The sequence below is a fragment of the Pristis pectinata genome, chromosome 4 (genome assembly GCF_009764475.1).
Source record: "Pristis pectinata isolate sPriPec2 chromosome 4, sPriPec2.1.pri, whole genome shotgun sequence".
In the NCBI taxonomy this organism is placed as follows: domain Eukaryota; kingdom Metazoa; phylum Chordata; class Chondrichthyes; order Rhinopristiformes; family Pristidae; genus Pristis; species Pristis pectinata.
The window spans coordinates 26521226-26545108 of record NC_067408.1 but is presented as its reverse complement, the minus strand read 5'-3'; the positions used below and the strand labels follow the sequence as shown (position 1 = coordinate 26545108).

Here is a 23883-nt window from a genome sequence, read left to right as displayed (position 1 = left end):
TATTTCAAGATGTCACAGCTCAAGCTTAGTGGGCAGGTTTCCCAGCTTGAGAACTGAGAAGCTCGTGGAACCATAGAACCATACAGCACAAAATAAGCCCTTCGGCCCACCAAACAGGCCCTTCAGACCACATCTTCCTGCCCCACTGAAGCAGACACAGTCAGCACAGAGATTCTGCTAGCAGTTTTGGCTGGCTCTAGTAATGGAAACCAGGACTTACGCAGGATCACCCACTGTACAAACACTAGCTTGGGATGGAAGATCCACCAAAACATCTTTCAGTAAAACTACCAGACAATTCTTATTGCATCCCCTCTCTAGCATGATCTAGTTAAACAAAAAAGGTGCATGGAGAGCACAAAAGTGATAGCAATATTACTTTAAAATCTAATTATTCCAACCTTACCCCTTTTGAATGCTCTTCTCCAACCTTACCCCTTCTGAAGGCTCTGCTCTCCACTCCCTCTGCACCAACCCTGACATTGTCATCAAACTCCTCTTCCCCTCTTACTTTAAAATTAGATCCTTGAAAAAAAACCCACCAGGTAAATTAAAATCAATTTCACAAAAGTCATACCCAAATTCTTTCAACACGATCAATATATTGAAAAGTAGTGTAAATTGATGTGCTTTTGCAAATTATCCAGGAGTCATCAACAGTTTAACACAACAATTACCACCTTCAGGACAATGTAATCAAATAAGCAATCAAAAAGACCCAACACAGTTTCTGAATGATGAATTGAATTAAAAAGTGGTAATTAAATTACCACTTTTTAATTCAAACGATTAGATAACCTGATATAATAAATCTTGGGGGGGGGGGGGGGGGGGGGGGGGGGCGGGTGGAAGAAGAGATTAGAAAATTAACAGATTCAATAGGCTCCTCTACACTGATTCCCAGGATCAGTATACTGAAGTAAAGACACATTGGGTACACTACTGCAGTACTCTAAAATGTTTTTGAAGAATTGTAAATTACATTGTAAACCTATATTTACCTGCAGGTGAAACATGAGGGCAGCTGCTCATTTTCAACAGTTTCAGGGTGTCGCTGTTATTAGCCACCAAAACTTTCAGGGATGGATCATCTACTGGTGTATCATCAATCTTGATTGATGAAAGTGACTTGGAGTTTACAAACACCACAGTCAGAGCTGATACAAAGCGTGACTATAAAAACAAAAGGTGATAATGAATGCTTTGTAATGATAAACAAGAGATTTAAAAGATATAAAACTGAAGTACCTTTGACAAATTCATGAAACTAGGTCTTGCTGTGGAGATCAGTCCCAGGGTCTTTATGGAACAGTTGACCAGTTGTGAAAGAATATCACAGGCTGCCTCTGCAGACTCAGTGCTACTGTCAACCTAATGAAGGCAAAAAGGGGACCTTAAGTTAAGCAGAACTGATCAATCAATCACTTTTACTAAAAGTTTCAAAGCACTACTCAAAGCATAAATTAAACATCCACAGCACTCGAGATGAAATTTGTACACACTGGTGCCTTAAATAAAATACTGGAACAAAACTTAATATCAAAAATGACCAACTTTATAGCTAAAGAAACTCTGGATTGCCTCACTTAATTCTTCAGAGGGATGCACAATGCAAAACTACATCTGACACCAACCCAAACTGTCAAAAAATGGATCAATTTCAATCCTGTCACAACAACATTTAGTACTAATGTAGCATCCCAAGCTACTCCACAATATCAAACAAAATTTGATACCAAACAATGAGGTATCAGGACAATGACCAAACATCTGGCCAAAAAGATAGTTTAAAGGATTGCCTTGAAGGAGAGATGCAAAGGGGCAGAAGGGATGGAAATACAGAGTGTAGTCAGCTGAAAGGCACAATTAAAACTGTCAAGAGACCACAACCGGATAGCATAGGCACAGAGTCAGGGCTAGAGGAAATTACAGAGATAAAGGCAAGGTCAATGAAGATTTGTAAACAAGGTAACAGTGAAATCAGAATTGGTATGAAGAATATGGGAAACAAGCTTGGATGAACTCATATTTATGGTAGGTAGACCACCAACAGTACAATAGAATGGTCAAGTCCAGAACCATGGATGAGATTAGAGACCGAATGTTATGAAGGTGGAGTAACAAACAATCTGCTGGAGGAGCTCAGCGGGTCGAGCAGCATCTGTGGGAGGAAAAAAGTTGTCGACAATTTGGGTAGAAATCCTGCATCAGAACCCTGCATGAAGGTAAATGTTGGCATCTTGGTGATAGGGTCGGAAGCTCATCTCACTGTAAAATAAGATGTTGCAGTTGCAAATGGTGGGTTGAGCTTGGGGAAGGATAGTGTTGGAGGCTAGGTAATGGAATTAATGGCAAGAATCAGGAGGTAATTGTTTTCGTTTTCTATGCATTTAGCTAGAAGAAATTCATTCTCATCTAGGACTGGAAAGTGGACAAAAAAATTACAAATCAAAAACAGTGGGCAACTTAAGACAGTCATCAAACGTAAAAATCAGTCTTTTGGATTTTGCTGTAGGTTAACATTTTGAGAAATTACAGGACAAGGATAAATGTGAGTGAAAAAGTGACGGAAGTGAGAAAGGAGCCCATGAAACAATTCTTTAGCTACAACTGAATTTATCAGAGTGCAGCCAGGCAAGGGCAGCCCACTGAGATGGAACTTACAGCAACAACCCTGAATATTTAAGTTTTCCCACATATTTAAAAGGATATAAAGGACTCATGGGATGATATTCCACATTATATTATATATATTCCATAACTAATAGACATTGTGAGTCTATCCTTTTCCACATTAAACCAGACAGAAACAAACACTACAGGATTTTGATAGAATTGCAATACCCCTCCAGTACTGATCATAATCTTTCTCCGCACCACATAATGAAAACTAACACAGAAACAAATTGCCTCCTTGCACAGTAATGGCCTATTCATCAGAATGAATTAAAACAGAAAAATTGTGACCTAGGCTTTCAATTTCCTCCCTCAACAACTATTTTCAAAGATCTCACAAAAGTAGTTATTATCCTGTGGCATCTCTCTGATGTTCATATTGTTAATATCCTATGTGAAAGGGGAAGTCAAAAGGTTCGACTAAAAGCTGCAGCAAATATACTATCTAGCATGTTATTCTTTTAGCTCTGCTCAAGTTGAAGCCCAATCAGGGCACGGGATAAGCATAGGACAATGGTTCAAGTTTGAAGAGCAAGGATTGACGCAAATTCACTTTAACATGAACAATATTCAAAACATTTCTTTCAATCCTTGTTTGATATATTTTACTCCCCTAAATTAGCTAACCATTCTCATTTTGGCAGCACTTTATCATCATTATATTGGAGTGCCTGGCTGGACCTTTGAGTACAGAGGCAAAGTTGCCACGAAATGAGGCATAGATGTAATTGGATTTTATTGGTTTGAGCATCTTTACTCCTCCACTAGATATCCCTGCAATTTTTTAAAAATATAAAGTGAAAAAAGCACAGCTCTCCATTCCTTCCCCACAAGTCTTTTATACCCCACACCCCACTTGGACAATATTCTAACTCCAACTTAATCAATAAATTTTGTTCTTAGCAAAACCTAGAATACCACCTGAACTACTTAATTTTAAAAAATTGCTCCACCCATTTCTAAAGAGTTGGACACCTTAGCATCAAGTTATTAGTGACTGTTCTGTCCTTGTACATCCTATTTCAAATATCACCTATCTCTGCATTACATTGAGAGACATCAGGCTGCCCTTTGCCATCTTAATCACCAGAGTCATCTTCACAGTTAACCGTATGCTTGATTTTTGTTCCATTTTCATGCAGAGCAACATTACCAAGTCTCAACTAATGTCTTTAAAATGGAGGTCTGAACAAGATTAATAGAAGTCAAAAACTCAAACTACTCTTCCAGAGCAAGAGAGTATAATCTAAAAAGTTAAGCATTTAGCAATAAAGCAGAATTTTCATTCAAGACATAGTGGGGATATGGAACTCTTCCCCCAAAGGTTTATGGATCAATTGAAAAAAAATCCATTTATAATGCCAATCTTAAGTTTAGTTGATGGCTGGGGAGGGTGGAAGAACAAGAAATAATTGGGACTATTCCTTATTCTAACATCTTAAAATGCAACTAGAATTTTTTAAAATTTATTCTTTGATTTCCCACCCCCCCCCCCCCCCATACGTGTGTGTACATAAGTTTACTTGTCTCCCAGGAAGGGTACTGTGGCTTTTGCTTCTTACCTTAATTTCATAGCTGCCTAAACACAATAATAGTGCAGTTACACATCAGCAAAGGACTAAATTTCAAGTATCACAATTGACTACAAACTATTTACTGAATTTCTTATAAATTCTGATGCAAAGAACTCTCAGTGGCAGCTCTCATTTCAAAACATTCACATTATAAAGTTTTTTTAGATCATAAATTTACTTAAAACATAGATAGTTATCTTTTTACACTCAAATCGTGTCCTATCATAACATTTTAATATTATTCTTTCCTTTAAAATATCTTAATTCCACCCCATGCTTGTTTTCTCTTTTACCTGATCTTCTTCTTGTGGATATTGTTTGTACAATATTTCAACTTTGAATTTGTGAATTGTGATGGGATAGGTTATTGCATGAAATGCTGCTTCTTTGCCATGATCCAAATCTGGCTCAGTAACTGACCGCAATAGGTTTTATTTTCTGTCCTCAATACCAACACAGCTGTCAACCAGATAAAAAGGTAAAAAAAAACAAGAACACATTTGCATTAGACTGAGATTTTTGTTCAATTACTTACATGAATGCCAAGGGGAAAAAAAATCTCACTTCTCACCCAAGCCGCTTGCATTTCTCTAAGGTTGATATGCATTTTATAACTTTATTCCATTGCTCCCAGGACTTTCAGGAAAGGTATAATGAGCAAAAGAACTAGCATTTGTTCCTCTGAACATGACGTGAATTTTGTCATTGAAGAGCAGTAACATTAAACTCAACTGCGATTCTGCCACACAGTAAACCAACCTCCTGTAATTCTCTAAATATACCCCACTATTCAGGATTAGATGACTATCAGCATCCTGGAATTCAGAAAAGGAGAGCAATGTAGTTGTGGTGAGAGAAAGAAAGGAGGAAGAATTGTGTCAGAAAAACACTGACCCCAGAATGAGAAGATTTAATACAAAAGCCATTTGGCCAAATACCATCAGTGTCAAACAAAAACAACCTAAATCCCACCTTCCAGCACTTATCCCATAGTCCTGAAGTTCATATCTCTTAAAGTGTACATCCAGGCACTATTAAATGTGGTGAGCTATCTGCCTCCACTACACCTCCACCCTCTGGGAGGATACATTTTTCCTCATCTCCCCTTCTTCTATTCATTATTTTACATCTATGACCTTCAGCCAAGGGAAATAGTGCCTTCCCATGTACTCTATCCAATACTCTCAATTTAATACACCTCAGTTTAGTGTTCCAAAGAATACAATCCCATGTAATCTGATCTTTCATAATTTTTCCACTTCTAGCAACACCTTCATAGATCCCCTTTGTACTTGCTTCAGTACAGTCATTTTTCCCGCAAATATGATGGCCAGAACAGTGCACAATAAGCTTTGGCTTAATGTGCATTGCAGCCATATTTTCTGTCTAAACTGCACAGGATCACACTCATTTCTTTACCTTAAAACTGACATATTGCAAATGATCAGCATGCTTTTTGATTATTTGCTGGATCAGATCTGGGTGAGTTGAATTCAGATAGGATGTTGCCGGCTGGTTCAGTTCAAATTCAAATCGTCTCCATAGTTCAGGCATGTGAAAGACTTCATTCCATGTTCTACACACTGATGATGCATAAGCCCGATCCACCAATGGCAAGTACTGGAAGATGTGCAGAATCAAATCATAGTGCAGGTTTCCCCAGTCTGCATGAGAAATGTTCACAGTCTCACTGTCCTGAACCAAGCTAGTCTTCTGTCTTTTATTTCCTTTATCAACAGTGGAAGGAGGCTGGATCCCAACCTTTTGTTTAACTCTACTCTGCTTCATTCTGTAAAAGGAGGAAAGAGGATTGGTCATCTTGAATTGAAAAAGAACATTCTGCACTCAGTTATAACAAATATTAGATCAGCTTTGGACCTATCAAAGTATTTAAAGAGTCCATTTATAGAGAGACAGTTTAATAAGGAGGTTATGCTTACCCAACGTCATAAGTGCACTTGAAAATGTTTTTAAAAATTGGCAAGTCTAATTTATTTCTCCTTTAACATCCAACTGAAAATTCATATTGAAATAGAAAATACTACTTTTGATTTTTTTTTGGGAGGGAAAATGAGAATTATTAATCCTCTGTACTCATTTTGCATGAATGCTAAAAAATATTTTAAATGACTGAAGTGATACAAACTAGAAATACGTTTCTTTCCAATTCCCCATTCTCCTTCAGCATTAGCTTAAAAAAAGTACCAATGCTCCCAATGAGATCAACACATTAAAACAGAAAAATGTGCTCACTCTTAAGTTATTTGGTTCAAGTTAATAGTGCAGTATGGGTTAAAAGATAAAAAAATAAAATCAAGGTTAAAAATTTGTGGGCTAGATAGGCCAAGAGCTCAGAATAGGGAAAAGAAATGTAGATAATGAAAACTTTGATCTTCAAATCTATAGATAACAGTCATTCTGTTCACTTTACAATGCCAGCAATGTCAACTGTTATACTCATGAGAATAGTACAGCAATAATAAGTAGTTTCAGATTTCCAAGATACAAATATGTTAAATTTATAAAGATAAACCCAAAAATGAGCTAAATATGCCAAAGATTGACTTTTTCATATTTCAAATACTGGTTAACCACTGTTTGAAATGAACAACTGTCGATAGGCATTGGTATTATAACCATCTTATGAGTCAGTAAAGTCTACCAATTTATCTGGTAACCCATCCACATTAGAAAAAACATTCATTGACATAGCACCTTATCCAAACTATTGAATATCACAAAGCAGTAAAATATTTAAGTAACCCACAGTAATGCAGGCAAATGCATAAACAAATCCGGCCATGGCCATGTCCTACAAACAGTAGAACAGCAATTCAAGTAAAAAAACGCACCACCACCACCTCAGAGCAATAAATAGTCTTTCCAAATTTCCTTGGTCTTCAAGAGTCCATGCCAACATCCAGACAAGCATGCAATTCAACACTTCATGTAAAAAAAAAGTTACAAACTATAGAAATATAGTAATTTACACCTTGTTAACCCAAAACAAACAAAATATACTTATAAGCCTTACTCATAAGGAGAGATTGGATAGCCAAGGTTTATTTTCATTGAAACATAGGAGTATGAGGCGCAACATTGAGGTTTATAAAATTATAAGGGGCATAGTCTCTTTTTTCTGGGGGGAGGGGGAAGTAGTTTAAAATTAGAGGGCACAAGAGAAATTTAAAGGAGATCCAAGGAGAAAGACATTTAAAAGGCACGTGGAAAGGTACTTTGGAAGGGAAAGTAGAGCGATACGGGTCTATTGCAGGTAAATGGGATTAGTGTAGATCAGCATCACAATCAGCATGGACAAGTTGGGCTGAAGGGCCCATTTCTGTGCTGTCCAACTCTGACTCCAAATAGAAATGATCACTAAGGTCTTTTAAAAAAGCAAGAAGTACAATTTATATTGCTCCGAATTCTGGATCCTGGTCCCAAATACTATGAAAAGAATCCAACCAACTGATGTGTAATAAATTTGTGTTTCATTGTTTTACATTTAATCAGAAAATAGTTTGATCCTGCCTTTGGGCAGACTAAAACAAAAGGCCAAAAACATGTGAGCAAAGGCCATTTTGGAAATATGAATCTTGCAATATCTGCCAGGACAGGAAATTGAACCAATTACTAGCTTAATCCTCTATGAGCAAAGATGCAACTCAAACTAGAAATAATAGCCAACATTTTCTTTGGTTCACCACAATAACTTCCATTCATTATGTAGTAAAATGCCAAAGATGTTTCACAAGAATATCAAAGTACAAGTCACATAAGCAAATATTAGGAGAGGGCGATAAACATTCAAGTATCTTGTCAGATATTGAGAGGTTTTGCAAGGAAAGCCAAAGAAATCCCTTGCTGGGATTTTAAAACAATGGTAATTTAGAAACACATTCATAACGATTTGTTTTGTATGTCCATTCTTGCCACATAGGAAGATCAGCAGGACTTGATGACTACAGTTTAAGCAACATAACCTATTTTGCTGCAAAAAGATGCACAGATGGTGTGTTACAGAATAATTAAGAGGTGGTGGTCATGGAATGAGAACAAGAGATCATGGAAAAGCTGGCAAAGGGGAATTAACAAGCTAGACTGACAAAATCAGATGTGTTCATGCAAACTCTTTTTTTCTAGTACCTAATAAGGGACTTCCAAACAGCTTTATCCAAGTCTCTAGGTCTATACTACTGTGCACTTCAAGGCATTTGAGCCTACAATGAAAGCACAATGCTTTGCAATTTTACATACAAGCAAGATTAACCCATTTGATATATTGTAAAATTCAAATGATCACAGTTAATCTTGGGTAAAAATGGTAAAATATTACAATGCTTCTGTAAAGATACAATAAACAGGAAGGTGGTTTAAAAACTCAGATCAAGACTCAAGCAGAATTTTTGGGCTTCCCCCCACTGGGCTTTTAAAGTTGCTCCCAATACTATTTGGATGTCTCATCAGTGCTTCCTTCTCCTACACTTTGCAACATACCAGTTGGAAGTATTCGCTTGCTGACATCTTGCACTGGAAGACCAACAAGTTCTAAGCAAAGTGAAGACTGTCACTCTTACACCTTAAATAAAAATTCTCTAGCAATCTAGCAATTTTGTCATGTATCCTTGCTATACTCAGCAAAGAACATGGATATGCCACGTCTCCTGGGTGTGGCAGGTCAACTCGACTGGCCCTATACATACGGCCTCAGTAGGCGAATGCAGTGAACAAAATCCAGCTTGAAGTAGCCCATTATTACCCACAAAGAGACCAAGAGGAAAATCAGCCAGGACTTCAGTAGGGAAGTGGCAGCTTTGGGACTATAAGTTGTAAACTGCATTGAGATCTCAACGTAGCAATGTTTGTGACTTCAATGAACCTCTTGTTTTTCTTTCCCCCAAAACTGTAAACATGCATAGTCCGATTAAAATAGTTGTGCATTAACGTATCTTTCATTTACATGATACAATTGTGTAGATTAACTTCAAATAACTGTTTAGCCCAAAAAAAGATCAAAATATCTATAATTTTTGTTAACCTTTTAAAAACTTTCAGCTTTCAAACACAACTCCATATGGAACTAAAACAGAAAATTCTGGAAATACTCAGGTCATGCAGTATCAGTGGAAAAAAAGAGTTAATGTTTCAGATCGAAGAACCTTTGTCAGAACTGATACTGTCTGCCTGCTGAGTGTTTCCAGCATTTTCTGCTTTATTTCAGATTTCCATCACCTGCATTTTCTTTTATTTTCAACTCAAATTTTAAACATGTGGTGCTAATGTCACCAACTACAGAACACCAGTTATGTCCCTTGTCCAAAACAAGGGCGGCAAAATATAATTTTAAAGCCCATCCTACACATTTAAATGTATGTACTGCAGTCTGGAAAGGATACAATTCAGCAGCACAACAACCTAGCTTAACTGTTTTTTTTAGAAATTAATATGGATAATTTAGATGACAATAAATTTCAAAGCATCAATACAGGATTTATGCAAGAAATAAAAGTAGGAAAAATAGTAAATTCCACAGGTACATGTTGTACCATGCAAGTTCAACTTGAAAATGAGATAAACTCCATGTTTAATGGTTTATGACTTGCTCTATTACTACTGCTTGCGATGCAAAATCAACGACATAAGAAAACTATAGCATTATTGGATTTTAAAGTGGTCTAATATTAAAGTGCTTAATACCTCCGAAGTCTTTATGTAATGAAGGTCTCAACTTTCTCCTGAAGATTTTCCGGCATCTTGAAAATTCTGTTAGCAGGGATTAAAGTTTCAGATAAACTACAGCCCTAACAGCTGCATATTTTATTAACTAGTCATAGAAATTGCACAAATTTCTACTCCAGTCATTTCCCAACACTACCTATCAGAATATTAAAATATTCAGGTCCTCCCCAGGTTACAAACATCCGACTTATGGACAGCCCGTACATACGGGCAAGGGTTTGGGAGACTGGCGGGATGGAGTTGCCATCTGCTGCTGGGCTGCAGGCATCTTCTGCCGGGTGGAAATGAGGCTTTTCTGTGTGCCTTCTCACTACCCCACCAACCATCACCACCCACTACCCACTCCCCCTCCCCCCAACTGAGCAGAGCTGGGAGCACTGAGCAGACTCAGTCACTCACTGCGTCAGTGAAGCCGGCTGAACTGTTGCTTTCCAACTTACGAACTGTTCGGGTTATGAACAGTTCTCAAGAATGGAACCCTGTTGTAGCCTGGGAAGGACCTGCAGGGGGGGGGGGAAGGGGGGGGGGGGGGAGAGAGGGGGGGAGGGGAGGGATGAAGTTGGGTCAAGTAAGTCTGATGAAAAGACAGGCAGGGCAAGGTTAATGAACACAGTGGGACTGATGGGCTGAAGTGCATTTATTTCAAAACAAAGAGTATTATGGGTAAGGCAGATGAAATTGGGGCTTGTATTAGTACTTGAATATTGTAGCCATTACAAAATCTTGGTTGAGAGAAGGGCAGGACTGGTAGCTCAACACTCCAGGACAGATGTTTCTGAGAGGGATTTAAAAGAGGTGGAAGAGATGCACTACTGATCAAGGAAAATGTGGACAAGTCCCCAGGGTGTGATGGGATCTATCCCAGGTTATTGAGAGGCAAGAGAGGAGATTGCTGGGGCTTTAAACAGAGATCCTTGGATGCTCTTTAGCAACAGACAAGATCCCAGAGGAGTGGGGAATAGCCAATGTTGTTCCTTTAAGGACAATAGGGACAAACCAGGAAATTTACAACAGTGAGCCTTGCATCAGTGGTAGGGAAATTACTCAAGATTCTTAGGGATAGGACCTACCTACATCTGGTAAAACACAACTTGTTTGGGACAGTAAACATGGCTTAGTGCAGAGGAGGTCATGTCTTACAAACTTGGATTTCTTTTTGAGGTGACAACAAAGATGACTGATGAAGGTCAGGCAATGGATGTTGTATCCATAGGCTTTACTAAGGCATTCAACAAGGTCATTCAAAGAAAGCCAGTTCAAAAGACTAAGGCACGTAGGACCCACAGTGAGTTAATAGATTGAATTAAAAATTGGCTTGGCCAGAGACGAGAAGGTGGTGGTACACCATTTAATAGGCACTTAGACAGGCACAGGGAATGGAGGCATATGAACCATGTGCAAGCAGATGTGCAGTTTAAATTGGCATCATGGTCAGCACAAACATCATGGGCCCAAAGGGCCTGTTCTTGTGTTCTACTGGTCTATGCTCTGTTTTAAATAAACTATGTAATGAAGTATTAAGATAATAAAACAAAATTAGCACAATTCATTCAGTTTTAAAAACTGTCTACCACCCACTCTAACAACCCCCTCCAAGAAAATGTACTTCTGGTGCATGATACAATTAGTCCAAAAAAACATTACATCAAATTCAATATGTGCCACATTATATGCCTAATGTGTCTATTTCCCCTGCCATTCATACTAGAAAATGTACATTAGCATTTAATCATGAGCAGCACGAACATGGAGGATTCCCCCCAGTTGCATTAACATTACACTATAGTGCATTAACATAAGATATACAAGATATCTTTATTAGTCACATGTACATCAAAACACACAGTGAAATACATCTTTTGCGTAGATGTTCTGGGAACAGCCCGCAAGTGTCGCCACGCCTCTGGCGCCAACATAGCATGCCCACAACTTCCTAACACATATGTCTTTGGAATGTGAGAGGAAACCAGAGCACCCGGAGAAAACCCACACAGACAAGGGGAGAACATACAAACTCCTTACAGACAGCGGCTAGAATTGAACCCGAGTCGCTGGCGCTGTAACAGCATTACGCTAACTGCTACACTACTGTTCCTGGTTTAAACTTCTGCTAAATCAGTTTCAAGTAATAACAGCCCACTGAACCACAATGTCATTCTCTTCATTAAACCATCTGCTACATTTTCATTCACCTGCTTCATCCTTGAACCAAAGACTTACTCTTTCAAACAATCTCAAACAGGTAAATGCACAACCACCAAAATTATTTCCTTTAGAAAATGTCCATTACATAGCAGCATACGTTTTAGAATTCTCCTTTTCCTGGCTACAACCAGATGAGAAATCACCTTCATGCAACTTTTTTTTAAATAGCTTCTCAGTAGTCCATCATAAAAGCTTCACTATCAACTTCCATCCCACCCTCAAATTCACTTGGTTCATCACCCTCACCTCTCTCCCCTTTCTTGATCTCTGTCTCCATCTTGGGAGATAGATTATCTACTGACATCTTCTACAAACTCGCTGACTCCCACAATTACCTCAACTACACTTCTTCCTACCCTGTCACTTGCAAGGATGCTATTACCTTCTCTTTGTTCCTTCGTCACATCTGTTCTCGTGATCAGGCTTTCCATTCCTGGACATCCTAGATATCCTCTTTGTTCAGAAAACAGGGTTCTCCCCCCACCCCCCCACACTGCTATCAATACAGCCATCACTGCATCTCTTCTATATCCCACACATCTGCCCTCACCCCACCTCCCCCCCCAACATAACACCTACCACCCCACAAGCCTCTGAATCCAACATATCATTCTCCTCAACTTCCACCTTCTCCAACACAATCCCACCACCAGGCATATCTTCTCCTCCCCTCTCCACTTTCTGCAGGGATCACTCTCTCTGTGACTCCCTGTCTGCTTGTCCCTCCCCACCAATCCCTCTTCTGGCACTTATCCCTGCAACCATGTTAAGTGTTACATCTGCCCTTACACCTCTTCCTTCACCACCATTCAGGGCCCTAAACAGTCCTTCCAGGTGAGGCAGTCCTTCACTTCCAAATTCATCAGTGTCATTTATTGCATCCGGTGCGGCCTCTTCTACGTTGGTGAGACCCAATGCAGATTGGGGGAAATCGCTTTGTCGTGTACCTTTGCTCTGTCCACTGTAACAGCCAGGATCTCCTGGTGGCCAGTTATTTTAATTCCACTTCCCATTCCCACACCAACATGTCTGTCCACGGCTACTCTACTGCCAATTTGAGACCAGATGCAGGAACAGCACCTCATATTCCACCTTGGTCGTCTCCAACTTGACAGCATGAATATGATTTCTCCAACTTCCAGTAACTGCTCCCCTGTCCTCCCTTTGTTTTCCCTTATCCCACCAGCCCCAGTACCCCTTCTCTTTCCCCTCCCCCTCGATCTGCCTATCACCCACACATTCTTCCCTCCAGTTCCCCTCCCACCTCCTTCCCTTTATTCCATGGTCCACTGTCCTCTCCTATCAGATTCCATCTTCTTCAGCCCTTTGTTACTTCCACCTATCACTTCCCAGCTTCTTACATCATTCCCACTCCCTATCTGCCTATCTTCCTCATCTCACCTGGATTCATTTATCACCCATCAGCTTCACCCCCCTCCTTCCACCCTTTTATACTGGCTACCTCCCCTCTTTCTTTTTAGTCCTGAAGAAAGGTCTTAACTCGAAACATTGACTGGTCATTTCCTTCCATAGATGCTGCCGAACCCGCTGAGTTCCTCCAGCATTTTGTGTGTTGCTCCAGATTTCCAGCATCTGGAGTCTCTCGTGTCTATCATAAAAGTGTGCTATTATTCATTGTGCTTAAACCCATGTTTTGTGCATAATGGCTTAACTATATACAGTAAATCAGAATCCTGATTAATGGTGAATTTGCAAGTTATCTTGAGCATTGTTACAGAAAATTCTTGGAAAATTAGCATCTTCAGGATCAAATTCTCTGTCATGTGTATACACATGTGAAAATGAGAACCTGTGGCCTGTCTCCAGGTTGTAAACACTGCCTTAAAAAGGATAGTAAAATTCCATTTTCTCATAAGCCGCATTATTGATGCTGACCACCTTTCGTATTTACTCCAAAAAAAAATGAAATTACATGTATTGTTTCCAAACATCTGAACTTGGAATTCACACAACCATTAAACTTGCTAAAGGCGAGAGTGGGACCAACAACTTTATTAAGTAGTTAATTCCCTTATCTTACAGACAAATCTCATTCTGTTTCCAACATTCAAGATTTTTCTGATCCATCTCAGTAACCTACTCCTAACTAATTCACCCATCATGCAAGCTTTCTCCTAGCTCGAGACAAGACTATGAAGACTATCTGGATTAGAGAGTACTGAATATGAGGAGAGGCTTAAGGTGCTAGGGCTTTACTCACTGGAAAGGAGGAGGATGAGAGGAGACATGATAGAGGTATATAAAATACTGAGAGGAATAGATAGAGTAGACAGTCAGCGCCTCCTTCCCAGGGTACCAATGCTCAAGACGAGAGGTCATGGCTTTAAGGTTATGGGTGGGAGGTTCAGGGGAAATGTCAGGGGGAGGTTTTTCACCCAGAGAGTGGTTGGTGCATGGAATGCACTGCCTGGGGTGGTGGTGGAGGCAGATACATTGAACAGGTTCAAGAGCTTGTTGGATAGGCATATGGAGGAGTGTGGGATGGGGGGATATGCAGGAGGAAGGGGTTAGGTAGTGTGAGGGTGGTTTGATGGACGGCACAACATGGTGGGCCGAAGGGCCTGTTTTGTGCTGTATGGTTCTATGGTTCTAATACTCTCAGTTAAATGCTCCATACCATTCATTTTGCTATTGCTTTGGCTCCTGATCTAACAAGATACTGACAAGGATCATCCAACCCAGGATGAAGGTACATGCTAACTTTAGCTCCTTGCTAATGCTCCTGTAAACCCTTCTCCTTTCAAAGCCCTGCTCCAAACAGCTTTCACTTTCGTGTCAGCAGCTGTTAAAAATGAAAAGGAATCTATGCTGAGATCTACACTGGAAACGTGAAATTGATCACAGATGTGAGATAAAATATAGATGGGAGTCATTCAAAAGAGGGACTTAAAGGGAAACTTGTGGAAAAACAATTATTGAAAGATCAGAAATATTTGGAGAATGGAAAAAGATTAAGCAATAACCACAAAAAAACTTCCAACGAGCCAGGAAGAAAAGGTATAGGAAACTACAACTTGTTTCCAATCACCTGCAATATGATTATTTCACAGGCTGTATACTTACAGATAACTTGTGGCATGTACAATTAGAGTAGAACTACACCAGAATATCAGATAGAGCTAACAATAGGAGTTTGTACTTGTATAAATTTTAAAATCAGAATTGCAGTAATATTAAGAGTATTAAATAGTTCAGTCAACAATATACATCCAGAGCAAAGATGCAGTAGTTCAGCTAGATATTAAAATAATGTTTTAAGGTGGCTTTTTTGTGCTGATTAGACAGAAATTCAGTTACAAATAAGCTTACATATGGACAAAAGTAAACTGAACAAACTTTTGCTAAAATAATCAACTTGGTACTAAAGAGATCAATTTAGATTTTACAAATAATTGTGAACTAAATTTGCAAGTAATTTACTCCAGTGATAAAATAGAGAAAAGATGCTGCCTGGCCATAATACAAATACTTCTTCCAGTTCAAGACATACATAAGAGAGCTCAAAACCATCAGTTGGGCCTGTTCCAACAGAAAAAATGTAGATACTAAGGCCTCATCACATCTGGGCAAAGGATCCTGACAACCTATGCTTCATGTGCCAATGATCCAAGTGTCTAAACAACGAGAGCAGGTTCAGAAGCATCACATAGGGAGCATCATCCGCTTTCAGTAAGTTGTATCTGCCACTTTGTAAAAAACAAATCTGAAGACAGAACAAATAAATGGTGGGGATTCTATTAATTTACAACCTGATAAAGAATTCAGCTTTTTCAGCATGTGAATCAAGGACTGGCAAATGGTGCCATAATGTTTCACCGCATATATTATTGTGGATGAAGGTAAAAAGTTTTGATACCGAAGTTTTCAAATTACAGCATGGAATAAAACACTGTAAGTTGTGCGAATAGATGAACAAAATTGTGGAGATAAACAATGAGAAAGCAAGCAAAAGTGTGGCAGAAAAACATAAAGATAAACGAGTGTCTAAGAAAGAAATATTTTAATAATGATAAAAAAAGGTACTGTAGAAGAGAAAAAGGGTTTTGGTCTTCAATTACAAAATCCAAACTGAGCCATTGGCACAAAGTGACTAAAAAGACAAAACAAGTGTTAGCATAGAGAACAAGAGATATTAAGCTGCCTGCGTAGTGGTGGTCCTGTGTTATATGCAATCTTGTATTCAGTTCCTATTCAAAAGCTCCAGGAAGGCTATATTTACTGTTGAGGAAATGCACCAAAATGAAACAAAAGTTTGCAAAATGATAGGTTAATTAAGGAGAAATATTATCAGCTTTGGTGGAATTCAGAACTGAAAAATACAATTCTAAAATCTCTGCCTTGGATTGGGTCATTTGAAACTTCAACAATAAGTTCTCATATTAATTGGCATAGCACAGGAAGTTCATAAATTGAGTGGAATATGTGACAAAGGACAGATTTCCTAATAGTGATCCCACCTTTCCGATTTTCCTTGCGCCATCTGCATCGGATCCTAGCTCTGGAAATTCCTCTCCAAAACTTGTGTCACTCTACTTTTTAGAGACATCCCCTAGAACATTAGATTTTTTTTTTAAATCAACCATCTTAACATTCCTTTGAAGTTTGCAATTACATTTCATTCAATAATGACTGCAGTGTCATGTTTTATGCTAACAACACGATATAAATGCAAATAATTATTTTCCTGTGAACAGCAAGCTGAATCTGTACAAAACTCCTGTAACTAAACAACGTGTTTAGTATAATTCATGAAAAAATAGAGAGACTTAAAGGAAAATAACAAATAAACACATACGAGACAACAATAGTGATTGGAGATTTGAGTTTTGGTGGGTTTGTAGAAGTGTTTTAAGCCACTAGCTCTGAGCCATTGTCCAGAGTTTAGCTGGCAAGTCTGATGCCAAAACTAGATTGAAGTGAATAGGGGAAAGCTCAAAAAGGAGAGAAAAAAATCCAAACTTGTGTGAAATTACACAGATCGTGGGCCAGTTTAAGAACAGATAGGAGGTTAAAGGCAAGTTCAAGTTCAATGTGGAATGAAATTATTAATTAGAAGCAATTGGAGTGATAGGTAAATAGGAAATGTAGAAAAAGAGACTTGTTTCAACAGAACACATTTACTTAATCTGGAAAGAACTGTGAGATAAAGGAGTAATGCAATAACCCAAACTAATGGATACCCATGTCAAATTAGTGAGAGGGAGAAACAACCAAATGGCCCATTACCATCGCAGGTACCATAAAGGTAACGAAGTTAGAATAATTTGTACATTCTTGCACAGCATTTGACTCAGATTTAACTTCCACCTTACAGGTTTCCTAATGATAGACATGCTGAGTAACCACAGCAACCCTTGGAATGCAGAACTGCAATTACCCACAATAACATTATTTATGTTGTTGAACCCCACCCTGATGAATTTCTGCAAATTGTAACCTATGTAAAAAACCACCAGAACCCTTTAGCTTCAGAATGCAAAGCCTTGCTCTATTCTAATTGCCAACTGGATCTGCTGCCTCAAACCAGCAGAAAACCAGCCTCAAATTGTGAGGAGGACGACGTACAGGGGGACTTCAAGCACCCCATATTTGTGATCATCTTCAAGAAGGGAGACAAATTTGATTGCAATAACTAGAGAGGCATTTCTCTGTTTTCTGCCTTAGTGAAAAATTGTGCCCATTTCACAGAGTGCATGATCACTATATGACAGCTGCAAAAGAAATGCAGGGAGCAGCACTAATAACTGTGCTTTCTTGACCACACAAAAAGTCATAGCTGCCTGCAGAAATCATCGCCAACTGAAATTTACTTCATACTAGCACAAACAAACACAAGAACATAATAAAGAGCAGTAGCCCATTCAGTCTCTCGTGCATGCCCTGCTGTTATATAAGATTATGGCTGACGTCCTGCCTCCTTGATATCTAAAAATATTTGTCTTGAATATACTCAGCAACTGAGCTTCCATAACCCTTGGGTAGAGAATTCCAAAGAAACAGTCCTGGTAAAGAAAATGTCTCGTCCTCGATGGCTGACCACTTACTTTAAGACCAATCTATTTCCCCTGCTGGGGTGTCTGGGGACATGAAGACATAGAATCCAGGCAGTCTTAACACATAGTGTTGCTGGTGCTGCCAGTCCCCAACAATCACCACTCTAGCCAGGGAGCTGGCCTGAGCACCCATACTGCTCGCTTCAGCGCACCGAACACCAACTGTCAAAGGTAGCTTCTCCACACCGAGCCATAGAGTGACCCATTGTTGTAGGAACACCACCAGAGAGCAGGGACTTGTACCAGGTTCCTGGCACAATAGCACCATAGCGCACCTGTACAATGATATGATGACCCATTTCAGCAATGAATGAACTAGCTCTCATTCCTGGAAAAGAACTTTAATCGCTAAACAAAGCGTCAATGTATTCAAAAAGCAATCTCACCAGGGCTCTTTACTATTGGAGAAAAACTTCTCTATTCTTGTACTCCAATCTTCTTGCAATTAAATTGAGACACAAGAGGCTGCAGATGCTGGAATATGAAGCGAGAAACAAAATGCTGGACAAACTAAGGTCAGACAGCATCTTCAGAGAGAAATGGACAATTGACGTTTTGGGTCTAGTCTCTTCATCTAGGCTGAAGGAGTAGAGGAGAGATAGCCAGTATAAATAGGTGAGATGAAGGGTTGGAGCAAGACTGGCAAGTAATAGGTGAATCCAGATGAGGAGGAGAGACAGACAAATGGACTAAGGAAGAAGTGACAGAGACTAGGTGGTGATAGGTGGAGGCAACAAAGGGCTGCAGTTGATCGAATCTGATAGGAAAGGAAGGTGGAGGATGGAACGAAATAAGCAAGGTGGGTGGGAGGACACCCAATGGGAGGTGCGTGGGAGTTAAGGGCAGATGGAGGAGGGGAAAGAAATAGGGTGATCGAAGGCTGAGGGGTGTGGGCGTGTGTTGGAGGAATTGGCTAATAAATCAGGAGGAGAGAAAAGGGACAGAGGGAGAGGTTACTTAAAATTGAAGAATTCAATGTTCATACCATCGGGTTTTAGACTACCCAGGTGGAAGACAGGGAGCTATAACTCTAGTTTGCTTTTTGCTTCACATTGGCAGTAAAGGAGGTAGAGGACAAACAGTTTGGTGTGTAAATGGGGAGGGGAATTAAAATGGCTTGCAACCAGGAGCTCCAGATAGCCATGGTGGACAAGCACAGATGCTCAGCAAAGTGGTCACCTAGTCTGCACTTGGTCTCACTGATGCAGAGAAAAAAGCATCAAGAGCAACAAATGCGATAAGCAAGGATGCAGAAGTTGCATGTGAATTTCAGCCTCACCTGGAAGGGCTATTTAGTGCATGTGGTGGTGGTGGTGGTGGTGGTGGTGGGGGGGGGGGTGCGTGCACATTGTAGCTGGCAGAAATGTTGAAGAATGATGTTCTGGATGTGCAAGCTGGTGGAGTGAAAGGCAAAGACCAAAGGTGTAGGAAACCAGAGGTGCTGAGCACCTGCGCTCTGTCCACCATGGCATCTAGAGCTCCTGGTTGCAAGCTATCATAATTCCCCTCCCCATTCCCACACTGACCCATTTGTCCTCAGCCTCTTCCACTGCCAGGGCGAGGCCAAACACAAACTAGAGGAATAGCACCTCATATTCCACCTGGGTATTCTACAACTTGACAGCATGAATAGGAATTCTGTAACTTCACATAACCTGCTCTCCCTCTGTCCCTTTTCTCTCCTCCACCTGATTTACCCAGTTCCTACAACACACACTCACAACCCCCAATCACATTCCTTTCCCCTCCTCTAACTGCACCACCACCCGTCAGCCACCAGGTCCCCTCCCTCAACTGTTCTGATCTGCTCAAGCCATCTCCCTTACTTAGTTCCATGCTCCACCTTTCTTCCCCATCAGGTTCCACCATCTGCAGCCCTTTGTTGCCTCCACCTATCATCTCCCAGCCTCTGTCACAATTCCCACTCTTCCATCATCCATCTGCCTATCACCCCTCTTCACCTGGATCCACCCATTACTTGTTTATACTGGCCATCTCCCTACTACTCCTTCAGTCTGGATGAAGGATCTTGACAAAATATCGACTGTCCATTTCTCTCTAGTGGGAAACAACGTGTGTATCGCCCCAGGGGGCCATACGAGTGGCAATAATGTTATGTAAATAAATGCATTAACACTATCTTATGCATGGATCAAATGACATAAAGAACTGTAAAAAGTTTTGCATGATGTTTATTCATAATAAAATATAAAGATTATTTTTGAAATAAAAAGAATTCCCTCTACAGATAGTGCCCAACCCACCAAGTTCCTCCAACAGTTCATTTTTCCCTCTTGCAATCAAGACGACCATATTATTTGCCTTTCAAGTTGCCTCCTTAATAACTTTCAAAAATTCATGTCCAGGGACAATCAGTTCAACCACTCAACATTTTAAAATAAAAGTTTATTTTGTTTTTAAATTCAGCATGAATGACTTCACCTTTCCACATTATATTCCATTTGCAATATCCTTGCTCATTTGCATAACCTGTCTCTGTCTCCCCAAAAGCTCTCTGCATCCTCTTCAAAACTCATTTCCACCTTGGTTAGGATCCACAGCATATCAAGGTACAGAACACTTGTTCTTGCTCTGTTATTTGAATGAGGGATCATGTGGTGCCCCAGCACAAATCCCCAGAAAATCCCACATCCTCCAAACCAAAAAAAAGACATTTATTCTTACTCTTTTCTTTCCACTAACCAAACTACACCAGTATATTACACCAAACAGTGTGCTCTAATTTTGTTTAATCATCTTGTGTATCACCTTGGCAAAGGTTTTCTGAAAGTCCAAGACACCTCATCAACTAGCATCAGATTCATAGTTGATTCATAACTGGTCCATAGTTCCCTATTTTCTCTCTCCTTTCTTCGATAGTGGGATGCATTTGCTACCTTCCAATTTGTGGAATCCATTCTAGAATCCAAGGAGTTTTGGAAGATGACAATGAGTGCATCCATTATTTCCACAGGCATGGTTTCCAAAATCCTAGGATGCAGGTGATTGAATCTTAGATTTATCAGTTTTCAGTTCTTTTAAAAGTCATTTTTAAAATAGTCAATTTCTTCACGTTACTCATTTACTCTGGATCTGCAGCCCTCCACTATCTATGGGTGGTTTGTGCATCTCACCTAATAGGGCCACAACAAACCCAGGCTTCATTGTCACCCCAACATTAATCTCACCACAATGGTGCACCGCAACTCCAATTAATTTCCCCAATGGAGCAGAGCTAAACTGCAGGACAAGTAGAAACTATTCACCCTAGATTGCCTGCACTCTAACAACCCAACTTCAATTACAGGGCTACAGACAGTGCTTACATATCCAAATATCAGAAGGCAAGCTCCAAGTCATCACTGGAGCACACAAGAGATTGAGTATCTTATGGTTAAGATCTGCAAAACATAGATCCTGTAGTAATCTACCTCCACAACAATAAAGATCCACAATGAGACTCTGAAAACATGGTTAACTTTCCACATCTCATTGACCACTTCTGTGAAGCCAGACTTTGATAATGAAACACCATTAGTGCACCAGCATGGCCTGAAGAAGGGTAAGAGTATTTAAAAGATTAAATCTCAAACCCAAAAATTGTTCTACCAGGCATCAGTGATCCTTGCCCTCCTGTGTTCTTCCAAGATATGGACTTCCTACAAATGGCATTTCCCAAGAGATGCCATCATTGCTTCCACATGACCCTCCAAATACACTGAAAGGAAAAGCAAATATGAACATCAGCACCTCCACCATGACCACCATCACCAACTCTAAAGGTGCCAATTACACCCAGTTAGTTCCAATGGGCACACCAAATCATTCACACCCTCAAAATAGACCTTTTTCTGAGCTGTGTCAGGGCAAGACATCAGACAGAAAATGAAAAAGATTCAAGGATGTGCTCAAAGCCTCCTTAAAGTATGACACCCCCTTAAAGTATGACACCCCCAGCAACATCTGGGTATCCTAAACTTACGATGCTCAAAATGGAGGGGTAGAATTTGGGTTGGCACCAGGAATCTCCAGTGCTTTTATCACAACCACACAGCAGCTCAAGATAGGTCCTCTATCTAACAGTTTTTCCCCCAAAGTGTGTGGGAGTCCCACGTCTCACATTGGCCTCAAAAACTACCCACAAACTGGAGGGGAAACGGCATCATTCACCCCAAGGGACTACCTGAGCGGAAGAGGCCCAAGCCAGCCCCATACGCACTTCCTTAATTATCACAAGAATTCCTTCCTTCCCAACAAAAAAGAAATCATTTCATTGCAATAATAAATAACATTAACAACTGTTGTCCTTGCTTACTTTCCTACATACTGCGCCACTCTCCACCAGCTGCTTTCGACCGTCGTTAATAAGGCTGCCAAACACCACCTCCTCCCTACGCAGACTCTTGCATCGGATTGACGTGAGAATTAGCCATTCAAAGATGAGCTCGAAGAGGAATCAACCAATGAATCATTGGCGGATGCCCTTAGTAACCGGGACAACGGTGGGTTGCAGAGAAACTACCAAAACTAACCAACCAGCAGGAGGCTCAATAATGATTGACAGCTAAACTAACCGGTAAGAAATCGCACGTGACCATAACTGGCTAAAAGCGCGGAGCTGAACCAGAAAGTGGGGAGTGCAGTGGATTCTGGGAGATGTGGTCGTTTTCACAACTTTTTGCCACAATCGACGGCTTTTTAAACTACAATCCCACAATGCAACGCCAAGCAGGTCTTGACACGTGGTCTCCGAGGCGGCGCTGAATATGAATGGCTGGTCTGCAAATAGGGGCTGAAGTTGTGCAACACGCATGCTCAGACAAAAGAAAGGTAAATAAACATTGACCTTAGTTCGGTCATATGTGGAAATGACAAGTTTTAGTTAGGTTATTTTAAAAAAATCATGTTTATGTAGCGTCATAATTTTAGGTTTGATCCTTACCCTATTGGTTTCTGTGGAGGGGATGAGTTACACTTACAGAATAGTTCCCTGCCAGTTTAAATCAAATATAAATGAACGTTTTCTAAAGCAGATCCTGAAACCCCAGAACAAAAATCGAAAAAGAATGTGGCTATTAGGCCTTTGAGACCAAACTGCTAGCGGTTAGCGTAATGCTATTACAGCGCCAGCGACCCGGGTTCAATTACGGCCGCTGTCTGTAAGGAGTTTGTACATCCTCCCCGTGTCTGCGTGGGTTTCCTCCGGGTGCTCTGGTTTACTCCCACATTCCAAAGATGTACGGGCTAGGAAGTTGCGGGCATGCTATGTTGGCGCCGGAAGCGTGACGACACTTGCGGGCTGCCCCAAGTACACTCTTATGCAAAAGATGCATTTCACTGTGTGTTTTGATGTACATATGACTAATAAAGATATCTCATCAAGATCCTGGCTGATCTTCAACCTTAGCTTAATTTCCCTGCACTATTTCCATGTCCTTCGATTCCCTTCATATCCAGAAATCTATCAATCTTTATCTTGAATGAACTCAAAGACTAAACCTCTAGGTTGAGGCCAGATGTAGGTTGGAGGAACAACACCTCATATTCTGCCTTGGGAGTCTCCAACTTGATGGCCTCAACATCAATTTCTCTAATTTCTGGTAACCGTTCCCTCT

At 40.2% G+C, this 23883-nt stretch overlaps 1 protein-coding gene across 2 annotated transcripts in view; it reads right to left on the bottom strand.

The window, feature by feature from the left end:
* LOC127569818 (F-box/LRR-repeat protein 3-like) overlaps nucleotides 1-22668 on the bottom strand; it is a 28054-nt gene extending 5386 nt beyond the window's left edge. The window contains exons 1-4 of one of the 2 annotated variants that reach the window (XM_052014758.1): nucleotides 22584-22668; nucleotides 5670-6039; nucleotides 1249-1371; nucleotides 1002-1173 (exon numbers count right to left, since the gene is read on the bottom strand). In XM_052014758.1, the coding sequence (XP_051870718.1) occupies nucleotides 1002-1173; nucleotides 1249-1371; nucleotides 5670-6038 (664 nt within the window). In that variant the 5' untranslated portion in view covers nucleotide 6039; nucleotides 22584-22668. Of the gene's footprint in view, nucleotides 1-1001; nucleotides 1174-1248; nucleotides 1372-5669; nucleotides 6040-16672; nucleotides 16718-22583 lie in introns of those variants that run through there. The other variant, XM_052014757.1, reaches the window with a different exon arrangement.
* Between the last annotated feature and the right edge of the window lie 1215 nt (nucleotides 22669-23883).